Source organism: Panthera pardus, unplaced genomic scaffold, assembly GCF_024362965.1.
Source record: "Panthera pardus isolate Hobbes unplaced genomic scaffold, ASM2436296v1 HiC_scaffold_3, whole genome shotgun sequence".
Lineage (NCBI taxonomy): Eukaryota > Metazoa > Chordata > Mammalia > Carnivora > Felidae > Panthera > Panthera pardus.
In genome coordinates, this window is record NW_026526876.1 from 57,666,614 (window position 1) to 57,680,772 (window position 14,159).

At 41.9% G+C, this 14,159-nt stretch overlaps 1 protein-coding gene across 1 annotated transcript in view; it reads left to right on the forward strand.

The window, feature by feature from the left end:
* Nucleotides 1-873: 873 nt before the first annotated feature.
* The window catches only part of NUFIP2 (nuclear FMR1 interacting protein 2), a 30,557-nt gene continuing 17,271 nt past the window's right edge, over nucleotides 874-14,159 (forward strand). The window contains exons 1-2 of the mRNA XM_019423695.2: nucleotides 874-1,296; nucleotides 6,475-8,199. Coding sequence (XP_019279240.1) covers nucleotides 987-1,296; nucleotides 6,475-8,199 — 2,035 coding nt within the window. The 5' untranslated portion in view covers nucleotides 874-986. The remainder of the gene's footprint in view (nucleotides 1,297-6,474; nucleotides 8,200-14,159) is intronic.

Below are 14,159 nucleotides of genomic sequence, written 5' to 3' on the forward strand. Positions count from 1 at the left end.
AATTATTTTTAACTCAATAACGTTTAAAGTGCCCTTTCCCCTGTCTTTCGCTCTTGAAACCACATATTCTAAAACTTATCTTGGTTCTACAGTTGACCTCACCTGCAGAGTTAAAAACAACAACAACAACAACAACAACAACAACAACAACAAAACTACTTCACTGTAGATTTTAGATTTTCATTCCTCTCGCTCTCCCTTGCCTCCAACTACAAAGAAACAATGATTTAAACCCTTTGTGCCCTTTTAGAAAATTACACAGATACCCCATTGTGGAACCCTATAATCCCTTCGTGGAAAGGAAGAGATTAGCATATGAATACAAAGCAAAATGAATCCAGAATACAAAATGATCTACTGGATTGTGAAGCTCTTGTATTCTTTCTTTTTTTTTTTTTTTTTTAATGCATTTATTTCCTCTTTTTGTATTGCCCCTTTAGTGGTCTCAGGGTTAAGGGAACTGAGCTTCCCCTCTGGTTACCCGGAAAAGGGTAAAAAAAAAAAAAAAAAAAAAAAAAGCCAACAGATTCCAGGAGCTGCAAAACCAACAGATGACTCCCAGAGCCAGTGGAATTGCCAGTGGAATCGCCAGTGGAATCTGCTACACTCGACGTGAGTTTGCTTGCGGGCGAGGAGTGTAGAAAGTGCTGTTCGCAGAATGCGCGGTGAAGGAGAGAAAGCGACAGAAGAGAGAGCCATAGTGCTGACGTTGAAAGCCCGGCCCTGTGAGGTTGCACAGGGTAAGTGGCGTTGGCCAGGAGGCAGTGGCGAAGGGGAAGGAAAGAGGATTTGGGCTAGGGGCGGGGCCTGCGGCGCAGCCTGTCTCCTGATTGCTGGAGCGCCGCTGCCAATCTCGCAGAATCGCTCGGTTAACCAGTGCGCTGGCTAGACGCGCTCAGATATACTGAGTGTGCCCTGAGAAGCAGTCTCAGATCCTGACGGTGCAGCAGCCCGCAGCCTCAGCCAGGGAGTCCCAGCCGCTTTCAATGGAGGAGAAGCCCGGCCAGCCACAGCCTCAGCACCATCACAGCCACCACCATCCGCACCATCACCCCCAGCAGCAGCAGCAGCAGCAGCAACAGCAGCAGCAGCAGCAGCAACAGCAGCCGCACCACCACCACCATTATTATTTCTACAACCACAGCCACAACCACCATCACCACCACCATCACCAGCAGCCTCACCAGTACCTGCAGCATGGAGCCGAGGGCAGCCCCAAGGCCCAGCCAAAGGCGCTGAAACATGAGCAGAAACACGCCCTCCAGCAGCACCAGGAAACGCCGAAGAAGAAAACAGGTCTGGGAGGGAGGACGAGTGGGGGAAGGGGAATGGGGGTGGGGGGTAGAGAAGATGGGGGTGGGGCTGGATCTGGAAAGCGCGGACGCGGTCGGAGTGTGTGTGTGTGTGTGTGTGTGTGTGTGTATGTCTGTGCCCTGCGGGTCTGGGGAAGCCCCCTTCCATTCTCCCAAAGCCCGAGCCAGGCCGCGGGGTTTGCAGCGCCCTCTCCTTCCCCTCAGCATGGGAGAGGCCCAACCAGGCCAGTATGACCTTCCCGGCCCCCGCCCGGGCCAGAGGGAGACCCGGAGGGTCGGCCTTGGAAATCTGGCCTCATTATTCCTTTCTCGTTTACCTTCGTGAGGCCCCGGAGGAACCTAAATTTGGTGGCCCTGAGTTGGGGTGAACATAGCTCCCCCCCCCCAAAAAGCCTTCGGGGTGTTTCTCAAGAAGGCCTACCTAATTCCGACTCGGGTGGTGTCGCGAGACCCTTTTGCAGGCGGCGAGGCGAGGGTAGGTGGGCAGAGTTGACGAAGTGTCCTCCCTCACCCGCCACCCCAAGCCCACCTGTGGCCTTGGGGTTCCCCGTCTGGGGGGGGTGGCCGGGACCCCCCGTTTCTTGGGTTATTTCCACCTCTAGACGCCCCTTTTGGGCACCGGATCCGGCAGTGTGCCCTCGCGCCTCCTCCCGAGGCCGGCGCCCCGGGCCCGCTCCCCCCAGAGCCGGCGCGGCTGGAATGTTCTCTCCTCCTCGCGGGGCCGCTTCCTGTCCGCCATGTTGGAAGCCGATTCCTGTCACCGACTCCGGCCCACTGAAGAGCGGAGGGGGAAGGGTGTCGAGGGGCGCTCGGCGCGGCGGAGCTGGGGGGCTCGGGGTCCCCACCGGCGGTCGCCTTGCCCCCCGCATTGCGGGGTCGCAGTCGCCCCCGGCCCGCGGCCGCCCCTCCCCCCGCCGCCGGCCGGGTTGTGTAACCCGGTGGCGGCCGCGCGGCCCCGGGCGGGTCCCTGGGGTGAGGGGCGGGGGCGGTTGGGGTGGGGGAGGGAAGCGGCCACGAGGGGAGCGGCCTGCACCGGGCCCCGCGCGCCGGCGGCCGCGTTTCCCGCTCCCGGTGCGGCGGGAGGCGCGGGCGGTCCGGGCGGGGAGCCGGCCTCGAAGTGGAGCCGCGGGAGGAGGAGGCCGCGGGCGGTGGCCGCGGCGCTTCGTGGGGCAGGAGGGCTGGGGGTGGGGTAGGGGGGGGATACATTTTGGGTAGAGGCGGTGCCTGAAGGCCGGGTGGGGTACCCAGCGGGAACCAGGCTCCCCGGTCACGAGTTTCTCTGCCACAGGAACCTCGTCTCCTGCCAGGTTCGCTCACGACTCCGCCTCTCAGGCTTTCACTTGGGCCCTTTCCTTCTAGCAGCTCATTTTTACAAAAAAAAGAAAAAAAAAAAAAAAAAAAGGCTTGTTCCGGCTGCCTCCAGCCCCCCAGCATTTATCCTCTGGGCTTAAGTAGTGCTTTCAGGGAGAGCGATTAGGAAAATGATTGGATGGGGGAAGAGGGCGAGGTGTTTTTTGACCCCTATTTCTTGTCCTTAAGGAAGAACCGCGGTGGCCCATCCATGAGGTTGGTTCACTACCATCTTGTCTCGGACGAGGCTTTTTTTCCATGTTAAGAGGAAAGGTGTTTTTCTATTTTTAAACTGATACCGAACCCCAAATGCTTGGTTCTAACAAATGTTAAATTGAGGGTGAAAGTCATTTTAGAAAACATCTGAGAAGAAATGAACTTAAAAGTTTGTAGCCAGGCAGATTTTTACCAAATTGAAGGTTCTTTATAAAAATGAAGGGAGTAATAAGAAAATGGATGTTAAACCCAGGCTATCAAATTTAATACAAGCAGTTACTGAGAGCTGGAGGAAAATTGCTTTAATTTAAAGACTGAAATTGGAATATCAGACTTTCCACTTTGGGGGGGGTAGGGACTGATGATGGCGTGCTGTAGCAATGAACACGTAAATATATTCAGTATTTAATCTTAACGGATTTGGAACAGTTTAAAAACTATTAGAAAGTGTACAACACTAAATCTTTTAACTCTAGGTCTTTTTCAACTTAGAGATAAGAAAATCTTACTTTATTATCGTTGCTTGGAAGATCAAACAGTATTACTGTTCAGATTCGAAAATTTTATTTTGTTGTCTCTACGTATAGAAGCAGCCCCTGAACCATTCAAGGTGGCATCCTTCAAATCAGTAGGTCTTGTCCTGGAAGAGAATAAAGAGGGGAAACTGGGCTTAGCAGTTTTGAGAGAATGTAAACAATTTGGGATGAACAGTTTTTTATGTGTGGCCCGGTCACAATACTGTTGCTTCAACATGTATGATGCTAATTTACTAAAAAAACTTAGGAGGGTTTTTGAAATGTATCTGTTGTATGTTGAAGTGGGCTTTTAGGACCCATTACCCACAAACCTATAAAGAGGAACCTGTTTTCTTTATCCAGAAGAGGGCGCAAGAGAGGGCCAAACGTGTTCAGTAATTTCGGTTTCTAATCCAAAAGCGAGATTTATCAGGACTCAAGTTTTGCACAGTCCATTTGAGGTAGTATTAGCATGGCAAACCTAAATAATAAAAGTGCAAAGAGCCCTGTGATTTCTCTCAGTAATTCTGTGGTGGTCGCATTTTTCTTAAAGACCTAAGTTTTAAAAAGAATGTCTCTGGTACACTTTTTGCATACCAACAAAGTTGCCATGGAAAAAATTTTAAGTAGTTAAATGAAAAAATGTTTTTTTGTTATTAAAACTTGGGAGTATAGTGGCTCTGAGCTGTTACAAAATTGGTGATTTCTGATATCGGAGCCACTAAATACTAGTAATTTTAGGAAAGAATATCCTGGTTCACTTAAAAATCTTGGCTTTGGTCCAAGTCAGTTTGGACATTGAATTTTTTTGTGTTTAAGACTGTTTACTTACCTTTGAGAAAGTTATGACTAATGGGCTCGAGAGTACAAAACTTTGTTTAGCTTGTTAGCATGTTAAATGGTATGTTTTTCTTTTTGGTCTAGAGTTGTATACAGGTAAACTTGTATATGTTAACGTTGAGAGCTCCTGTTCAGGAACTTGCTGCTTCCCTAAAGAAAAAAGAACCTTTCAGAAAACATCCTACCTAAACAGATTTCTTCTTTAGTAGTTTCTTTCTTCAGTAGTTGCGTGGTTAGAATTTTTCCACCAAAAGTTTGACTTGATTGACTGTCAAAGCTCTTTCAGCAGCCATTCTATTCTATTCTATTCTATTTGGCGGGGTGGGGGTGCCTGGGTGACTCAGTTGAGTGTCCGACTCTTAATTTCAGCTTGGGTCAGGATCTCAGGGTTGTGGGATCAGCCCCTCATGGGGGCTCCACACTGAGGGTGGAACCTGCTTAAGATTCTCTCTTTCCCTTGCCCAACTCCACCATGCGAGCGTTTGCTCTCTTGCGCATGCTCCCTGTCTCTAAAATTTTAAAACAAAATTATTTTATGGTACAAGTTTTGTATGGTTCAGACTTAGGAATGATTATGCCTTAAGTATATTTTCTTGAATTATTTTCTGAAAGTTAATACAGTGGAATAAAATGCCTTTATTTGTTCATTTTTAGTGTCCTTTCTCTGATACAAAATGAATGCCTTAAAATTAATAGTAAATCCTGTTGTGAGTCTTCCTAGACTATGTTCTGTTCCATGTCACATTCTTTTGAAGCAGTGATTCTGAAACAAACAAAAAAAAATCTTAGATTCCTTATGCTTTTTTTCCCTTTATTTTCAAATTTACGTTTATTTATTTTGAAAGTGAGAGAAAGAGCACACAGGGTGCAAGCACAAGCCGGGGAGGAACAGAGAGAGGAAGAGAGAGAATCCCAAGCAGGCTCCTTGCTCAGTGCAGAGCACAACTTGGGGCTTGAATTCACAAATTGTGAGCTCATGACCTGAGCTGAAACCAAGAGTCAGACACTAAACTGACTGAGCCACCCAGGCGCCCCTAGATCCCTTATGCTTTTAAAATGCACAAAGAGCTTTTATGGGTTATATCTATACCAAATTGGGAATTAAAACAAAATTTCAAAATAAGACTATACAAGGTCACATGCCTTTTAGCCTTCATAGGCTAAAGGACCACAAGGATGAACGAAAGTGACAAATGTAAATTAACTTCGTCTTATTGGACACCCTTCTGAAAGCTGCCTTAAATGAATGTGTATGTATCCTATTTATCTGTTTCTAATGACTTCAAAATGCTTTTGGGAACATTTCATAAAAAGGTAGATAAGTAATATCTCTATTTTACTGGTAGGGAAATGGGAATGGTTGTTACCAATTGAATAATGTAGAGTGATGAACTGTTTATGGCAGTTGAAGGTCTTAAATTACGCTTGAACACGTAGCAGTTTTTAAATTAGATACCATTCATTGTAGTTTTGTTGGTAATTATTACAGCATCACTTGTGTAGGAAGTATTACTTAGTGATAGAAAACCATGTTCCAGGCTGACTGGAGTTCAGGTTTCCAGTTATCTGACTTAGGCAAGTTAATTTTTCTGAGAGTTTTTTTGCCCAGATGTAAAATGAAGAAAATATATCTTAGAGGAGTTAGAAGTTGGTACATAGGTGGTCTAGTTTCATACATTAACAGTATGATCTAATGTCTGGGAATTGTCAAAATAGATTCAAGACTACTTTAGAAAAAGTTCACAATTGTTAGATTTTTGTTCAGCAGAATGCAGTAGAAACTGCTTGTGGTGACTGCCAGTCATTTGTGGTTTCATAGAAAGGGATTCTTTAATTTCCCTGAAATACATACAGTTACTGTATCAGTATAACTTGATTTGTGCCCAGAGGGTAGCTCTGATGTTAATTGTAAAGGAATTTTTATAGCAGCCTTGTGAGAACAGTGGGGAAGTTGATTTTGTTAGGTGAGAGATATTATGGCATACTGCTTAAGAGGTCTTGTTCTTTCTGACCTCAGACTTCGGTTTGAATCCCAGCTGCTTCAGTCTCTTGCTTGGCAGACTTCTAATCGGTAATATGGGGTGACAAGTGTTCTCCTGGTTGTGAAATAATGAAGATAGTAAAGCTAATGCTCATAGCATAGTGTCTAGCACATAGTAAATAGTCTTTAAATGTCAGGTAGTACTGTAATTTATGTTTTGTAATTGTAAATCAAAACCTTTCTTTTTCCCCTTTTCTAGGCTATGGTGAACTAAATGGTAATGCTGGAGAAAGAGAAATATCTTTAAAGAGCCTGGGTTCTGATGAAGCTACCAACCCTATTTCCAGGGTCCTCAATGGCAACCAACAAATTGTAGACACTAATCTGAAGCAGACTGTAAAGGCCAACACCTTTGGGAAAGCAGGAATTAAAACCAGGAATTTCATTCAGAAGAACAGTATGGACAAAAAGAATGGGAAGTCTTACGAAAATAAATCTGGAGAGAACCAGTCCGTAGAGAAGACCGATACTGTAGCAATTCCAAATGGTGTTGTAACAAATAATTCTGGCTATATTACTAATGGTTATATGGGCAAAGGAGCAGATAATGATGGTAGTGGATCTGAGAGCGGATATACCACTCCTAAAAAAAGGAAAGCTAGGCGCAATAGTGCCAAGGGATGTGAAAACCTTAATTTAGTGCAGGACAAAATAATGCAACAAGAGACCAGTGTCCCAACCTTAAAACAGGGACTTGAAACTTTCAAGCCTGACTACAGTGAACAAAAGGGAAATCGAGTAGATAGTTCGAAGCCCATTTGGAAGTATGAAACTGGGCCTGGAGGAACAAATCGAGGAAAACCTGCTGTGGGTGATATGCTGCGGAAAAGCTCTGATCTTAAACCCGGTGTGAGCGGCAAGAAGTTTGATGATCGGCCCAAAGGAAAACACGCTTCTGCTGTTACCTCCAAAGAGGACTCTTGGACCCTATTTAAACCACCCCCAGTTTTTCCAGTGGACAATAGCAGTGCTAAAATAGTTCCTAAAATAAGTTATGCAAGCAAAGTTAAGGAAAACCTCAACAAAACTGTACAGAACTCTTCTGTGTCACCATCTTCATCTTCATCCTCTTCGTCATCTGCTGGGGAAACTCAGACCCAGTCTTCAAGTCGGTTATCCCAGGTCCCAATGTCAGCGCTGAAATCTGTTACTTCGGCCAACTTTTCTAATGGGCCTGTTTTAGCAGGGACTGATGCGAGTGTGTATTCTCCAGGGGGTCAGCCACTGTTAACTACTGCTGCTAATACTCTAACACCCATCTCTTCTGGGACTGATTCAGTTCTCCAGGACATGAGTCTGACTTCAGCAGCTGTTGAACAAATTAAATCTAGCCTTTTCATCTATCCTTCAAATATGCAAACTGTGCTGTTGAGCACAGCACAAGTGGATCTACCCTCTCAGACAGATCAGCAAAACCTGGGGGATATCTTCCAGAATCAGTGGGGTTTATCTTTTATAAATGAGCCCAGTGCTGGCCCTGAGACTGTTATTGGGAAGTCATCAGATCATAAAGTGATGGAGGTGACATTTCAAGGGGAATATCCTGCCACTTTGGTTTCACAGGGTGCTGAAATAATCCCCTCAGGAACTGAGCATCCTGTGTTTCCCAAGGCTTATGAGCTGGAAAAACGGACTAGTCCTCAAGTTCTGGGTAGCATTTTAAAATCTGGGACTACTAATGAGAGTGGAGCCTTATCCTTGGAACCCAGTCATATAGGTGATCTGCAAAAAGCAGACACCAGTAGTCAAGGTGCTTTAGTGTTTCTCTCAAAGGACTATGAGATAGAAAATCAAAATCCTCTGGCGTCTCCTACGAACACTTTGTTAGGCTCCGCCAAAGAACAGAGATACCAGAGAGGCCTAGAAAGAAATGATAGCTGGGGTTCTTTTGACCTGAGGGCTGCTATTGTATATCACACTAAAGGTAACTCATTTGTTCCTATATGAAGATTCTTACTGCTCAATTTAGTATATACATTTATAAGCTATTGTGTTAAAGGTGCATTTTGGAAATTACTATGAGATTCTTTAAGACTTTTAGAACTAAATTAAGAATAACCATGGATAAGCAGTTGATAAACTATTCAGGGTCTTTGGAAACAGTACTATTTAGAAGGAATGTTCACTTTTTCGACTTAAAACATTTCTTTTCATATTTACAAGTATAGTTGACTTCCTACCTGTTTCAAATAGTGAAGAGGAATGGGGTGGTGCCTAAAGGGAGGACGTTATATTTTCTCTTGTTATTTTTAAAACTTCTTTGAACAGATGTTCCCTCTTTTTTGCTTTTTATATCCTACACTTCTTTATTAGTCAGCTCATTTGATACTTCTAATTTGTGTAAAATGAGGAGGAGTCCAAAAAGATGGAGTGTCAAACTATTTTTTCTGGGTGCTGAATGGGAACTAGAAAATAATTTAGACAACTGCAGTGGCAAGCCCAATGAGCATTGTAGGAACCAGGCTCTTGGGGTCTGTACTTTTCATAGCCCCAAAGCCTATGTTAAGAAAGGAATCCGGTATCTTTCAAGTTCCATGCGAATACGTTTTTTAGAATATGGTTTATTTGTATCTTAAAGATTTGCTGTATGGTATAACTTCTTTAAATCCCTACAGCAAATAATGAGGTTTAATGAATGATGTTTAAAACCTCAGTGTATTGGGAACACTTCCATCTCTCCCTCTTCTAATAGAAATCTATACCCCACGCGTGCAGACACACACCTAATACATGCTGCACATTCCGATTTTTAACAGTGGCTCATTTAGGCAGTGACTTGGAACTGCAGGGAAGGGGCAGCATATCAGCTAAGTGGAGATGAGGTAATTCCCATATTTTCCCTGGAAGAATCACTGCCTCAGAGATGAATAACAAAGCTATTTATGTGACTTTTAAGCAAATTACCTCTCTTCATACCTTTCCTTATCTGCAAACTGGAAGACATTTAGTAAAATGAACAGATGTACTTTTTCTGTTTTTCTTCCTTTAAAAAATGGGAGTAAATAGTAGTATTGCCTTGTGGCAGTTTAGGGGCAGAAATCCTGGCAGATGAAATTACCTGTCTTAACTTTTTTCTCCAGCACTGCTGTTTGGAAGTAAATGAGTTAAACAGGAAATGGATGTTTTTAGGAAAGTTAAGGCAAAACAATTGCTGAGTTTCTTAAGACTTGTGGTTAATTATAAGTTAAATCCTGCTGGGGAAGTTGGTGTTTTTGGTGTTATTTTCCGTGCCATCTGCCCTCCAGAGACCATTGGGAAATTTTATCTGTGTATTTTATACTGGTGGTCATTGTGTGAACCTGAGAGGATATCTGGTTATGTTCTTCCACAACATGCGAAAAATTCTGGGACAGGTTCCCTTAAATGGTTGGCTGGTGGTTTTATATAGATTTTTATTGTGAAGAATTGCAGGCCTTTTTAAATGGGAAATTAATTTCTATTTATTACTAGGTATTCTGTGTGCGTTTTCCCTATAGATGGGCTAACTAGATGTGAAATCAGTGGTATTTAGATAAGCTAAATGCCTCAACGTGGATGCAGTTTATATTTACTTTTGTTGGCATTACTAAAATACTTGCTTTAGTTGAGTGCATCAATTTGACTTTTATATTTGGATATTGAAATTAAATTGATATTGATTGCCCAGCCTCCCCCCAACCCCCAACAAATAATGTTCAGTTCAGTTAGGTCCCAAAGTGGCAGGTTCTTTGAATTACTGCCAAATGTGGATGGTTCATTAGGTCATTAATTTCTCTTTTCTTTGAATTTGTTTTAAATCACAACCTTTTGAAGATCTGAAGATCTTTTTCATAAGTGAAGGCTGGCTTATTATTTTTAAGTTGTCTTAAACTCTAAAGGAGGTAATAATCAGTTGGGCTTATTGGAATATCCTTTAAAAGGGCCACCTGTATTTTCTTGTACCTTCAGTGTAGTATTTTCTTTAAATGTTCAGAAGTAATCTCTTGGTTAAAGTTAAGCTTAGAAATGGAAGTTCTCTGCATACTTCCCAACTTCAAAAATAAGTCCTTCAATTTTATTTGGAAATAGGTAAGAACGTGCTTGGTATCAGTTCTGTAGGAATACTGCATTTTTTAGGTTAAACATTATTTGCAGCCTTAGAAGTACTGCAGATTTTTAAAAAATCTGTTCAGTATAATTGAGGAGATGAAAAAAAGATACAATGAGGCATAAAAAAGGGATTGATGAGAATTCTAGTTCTTGGGATTTTTCTTTTACCTTTTGACACGTTATGGTGTAAAGTTTTAAGAAACAAGAGGGTTAATCTTTCTATTACCTGGGGGAATAGTGTACCATTACATAGCAGTATTAATATTGACTGTGAGATGTAGGTCCTATTTTCTTTTGATTTCAAGTGGCACTTAAGAGGCAAACTTTAAAGTGATACCTTTTTAAGTTGATTATGAAAAAAATTATATTCTAAGTTTTAAATTGATTATAAAAGATTTATATTCTAAAGTGGAACCTGTAACGAACCCCAGTGGACTCCTCATCCAGCCTGAACATTTAAATAGCATTGTCATTCTTGTTTCACCTATCTACGTTCACACTTCTTTTGGTAGGAGTTTCAAAAACAAATTCCCGGTATCCTAACATTTTGCTAGTTGACACTTTAGTTATGTTAGAGTGATGGCTTTTAATGCACATACCCAAGACATAGAACATGTCTAACATTAGACCCTAACTTTTTGAGGTGAATCTTTGATTTTGAAATAATCATTTGAAGTTATTGATTTGAAAAAGTCATTTGAAGCCAAGTCTGTTGAAATAAGGTAGGTTGATGTGAGTTGTGTGTTTGGTCAAAGTGTTCGTTTAAACGGGTTGATTTACCATGCCTAATACTGCACTGAAGGTTATCAAGCATTCAAAAAGCATTTATTTGTGTGTGTGTGTGTATGTATTTATGTTAACATCTTGCTATTTTGGAATATTCATTAAAAAATAATTTGAGGGTCGTCTGGGTGGCTCACTGGGTTAAGTGTCTGACTCTTGGTTTCGGCTCAGGTCATGATCTCGCTTTTCCTGAGTTCAAGATCTGTGTTGGGCTCTGGTCTGTCAGTGCAGAGCCTGCTTGGGATTCTCTCCCACTCTCTTTGCCCTTCCCCTGCTCGTGCTTGCTCTTTCTCTCAAAATAAATAAACTTTAAAAAAAAAAGATAATTTGATAGGTAAATTATACCCAGCATATAGAGATGCGAGGGAGATGAATATGGTAAGATATAATTCTTGATAGTTGAGGTGAGTTAACATCAAAGTTATCTAGTATAAAATATCCCTGAGGTAACACTAAGCTACTACATGAAATTTAAAAAATTTATTTCTCTGTTACTTCCATAGGTTATTGGCATAAATTATTTGATTCACTAGATCTAGGCTACACCCTGGAATAAAAATGTATTTTAACTCTAGGTGGTTCTAATTGCCTGCTAGGATTGGGAACTCCTGAGTCTAGAGAGCTTTCCTCAGCTTAATCCTTTTTTTCTTTTCTCTGCCACAGTTGTGCAGTAATAATTTGTGTGTGTGTGTGTGTGTTTTCCTTTCCCTTAAGATGTACTTATTATAGGCAAAGTACTTTGCTTAGTTGAGGAAGATTTTGACAGGGTGAGTCTTTTTCTTTGAAGAGCGTAAGTAGAGGAGAAAACAATACACAAGTTTATAAGGCAAGATTTGAGTGTCATGGATATAAATAACTAGAAGCTTTTTTTTTTTTTTAACGTTTATTTATTTTTGAGACAGAGAGAGACAGAGCATGAACGGGGGAGGGTCAGAGAGAGGGAGACACAGAATCCGAAACAGGCTCCAGGCTGTCAGCACAGAGCCCGACGTGGGGCTTGAACTCACAGACCGCGAGATCATGACCTGAGCCGAAGTCGGCCGCTTAACCGACTGAGCCACCCAGGCGCCCCTACTAGAAGCTTTCAACGGAGGGAGAATTTCTAATGGAATAAAGGTGGGAAGAGTAAGTGCAGGCAGGGTATGTTTTCATTGACGCAGCATCATTTAAACTGGGTTTTGATGGGTGGGGAAATGCAAAGAAGAGGAAGATAATAGATAAGTTGGAGAACCTGAGTAGATGTAAATGTTGGAAGGGACCCGCTTTGGATGTGGTGAGGAAATATAAAAGAGAAGGAAGGTAAGTTGCTGCCAGATCATCAGATCAGTCTGGAGGCAGTGGGGGAGCTGCTCAATATCAGTGATAGGCTGGTGAGATGGAAGTAACTTAAACACAGGGATTTTAACACTGCTATTCCCAGTTCCTGTGTACCTGAAAAGATCAGTTGCATTTTTAAGCCTGGGTTTCCTAATTTATAAGTATATCAGTCTTTGTTTTATTCTATCAGATTGTACTACAGTGTTTCAGAAATTGAGTTGAGGGGCACCTGGGTGGCTCAGTGGGTTAAGCATCCGACTCTCAGGTCATGATCTCACGGGTTCATGAGTTTGAGCCTTGCCCTGGAGTCCTTGCTGATAGCACAGAGCCTGCTTGGGATTCGGTCTCTCCCTCTCTCTGCCCCTCCCCTGCTTACTCCCTTACTCTCTCAAAATAAAAAATAAACTTTAAGAAATAAAAATAAAAGTTGAGTTAGTATTAAGTAATTGACTTACAGATCTGCTTTCTGGTAGGTTATTGTGGCCAATTTGTTGGGTATATTGAAAGCCATTTTTCTGATGAACTCTTGGAATAAATAGTTCAGGCAGAGAAATGACAAAAGGTTTTCCCTTTTGTATTTGCAGTCAATGTGAATGTATTATTTACCTGAAAATACACATTTACTTTTTAAAAAGAAGGTTTATGAATGAAGGAACTGGTAAATACTTCTTATATGTACAGGGTGTGATGAGACAGGAGACAAGTTATGGTTAGTCCATAAAAGGGAGAGGGGAATTATGTATACAGTTTTTAGACTTTTGTTCATAGAATCTGAATACTAAATTTTCTCCTTTAAACACAATGCTGAAGAAATATTTTCACCTTTACTGCATTTTGCTCCATGATTGCTTATGGCATCACAGCTATCTTACAATTTTATTAACAATTGCCTGCAGATTTGACTTTGTTTTCAGCCCTAGTTCAATTTCCTAGATTGGGGAAGGATCCTTTTTTCCGCCCTCTCTCTAATATGGGACATATAGGAATGTTTGTAATAAGTAATTTAATATGGTTGTGAGATCCTTTCTTTTGCCAGTGACTTAACCATTTTAGTATCTATATAAGATGCTTGATTTCTCATTAAGTGTGTTTTATGAGTGTAATAATTATGAATTTACTTGGGTATTAGTCAAAAAGGTAGCTTACCAGGAATTTATGGAAGGTAAAATTTAATCCTCAGATTTTAGTAGCTTACCTCCTGAAGGTGAGGGAGGTAACCATCCATGCTATAACAGCAGAAATTGTCTATTAGTATCTTAGTAGTAGCAGTTTCATTCCGAGCAACTTGAATTTGATATTTTACCTTAAAAGTAAACTGGATTAGAATAAGTATAGCAGTAGAAATGAACAAAACCCCTCAAGCTCCAAGTTTCTAACGTATATATTTAGAGGCGGTCAAGACAGTTCTGTTTAGTCTTTAGCTCCAAATTGGGAATGTAAGATTGAAATTGATGGGGTGAAGAGTTCATTAAGCATCTCCTGAAAAGGTGATGACTTCTAACTAAGTACTTGAGTCAAATTTACTTGAAAATAAGCTGTTACCAGAGTGCCTGGCTGGTTCAGTTGGTAGAGTATGCACCTCAGTCAGTCCTTAGGGTCATGAGTTGGAGTCCCATGTTGGGAATAGAAGTTACTTAAAGTTTATTTTATTAAAAAAAATTAATGTTTATTTTTGAAAGAGTGCAAACAGGGGAGGGGCAGAGAGAGGGAGACACA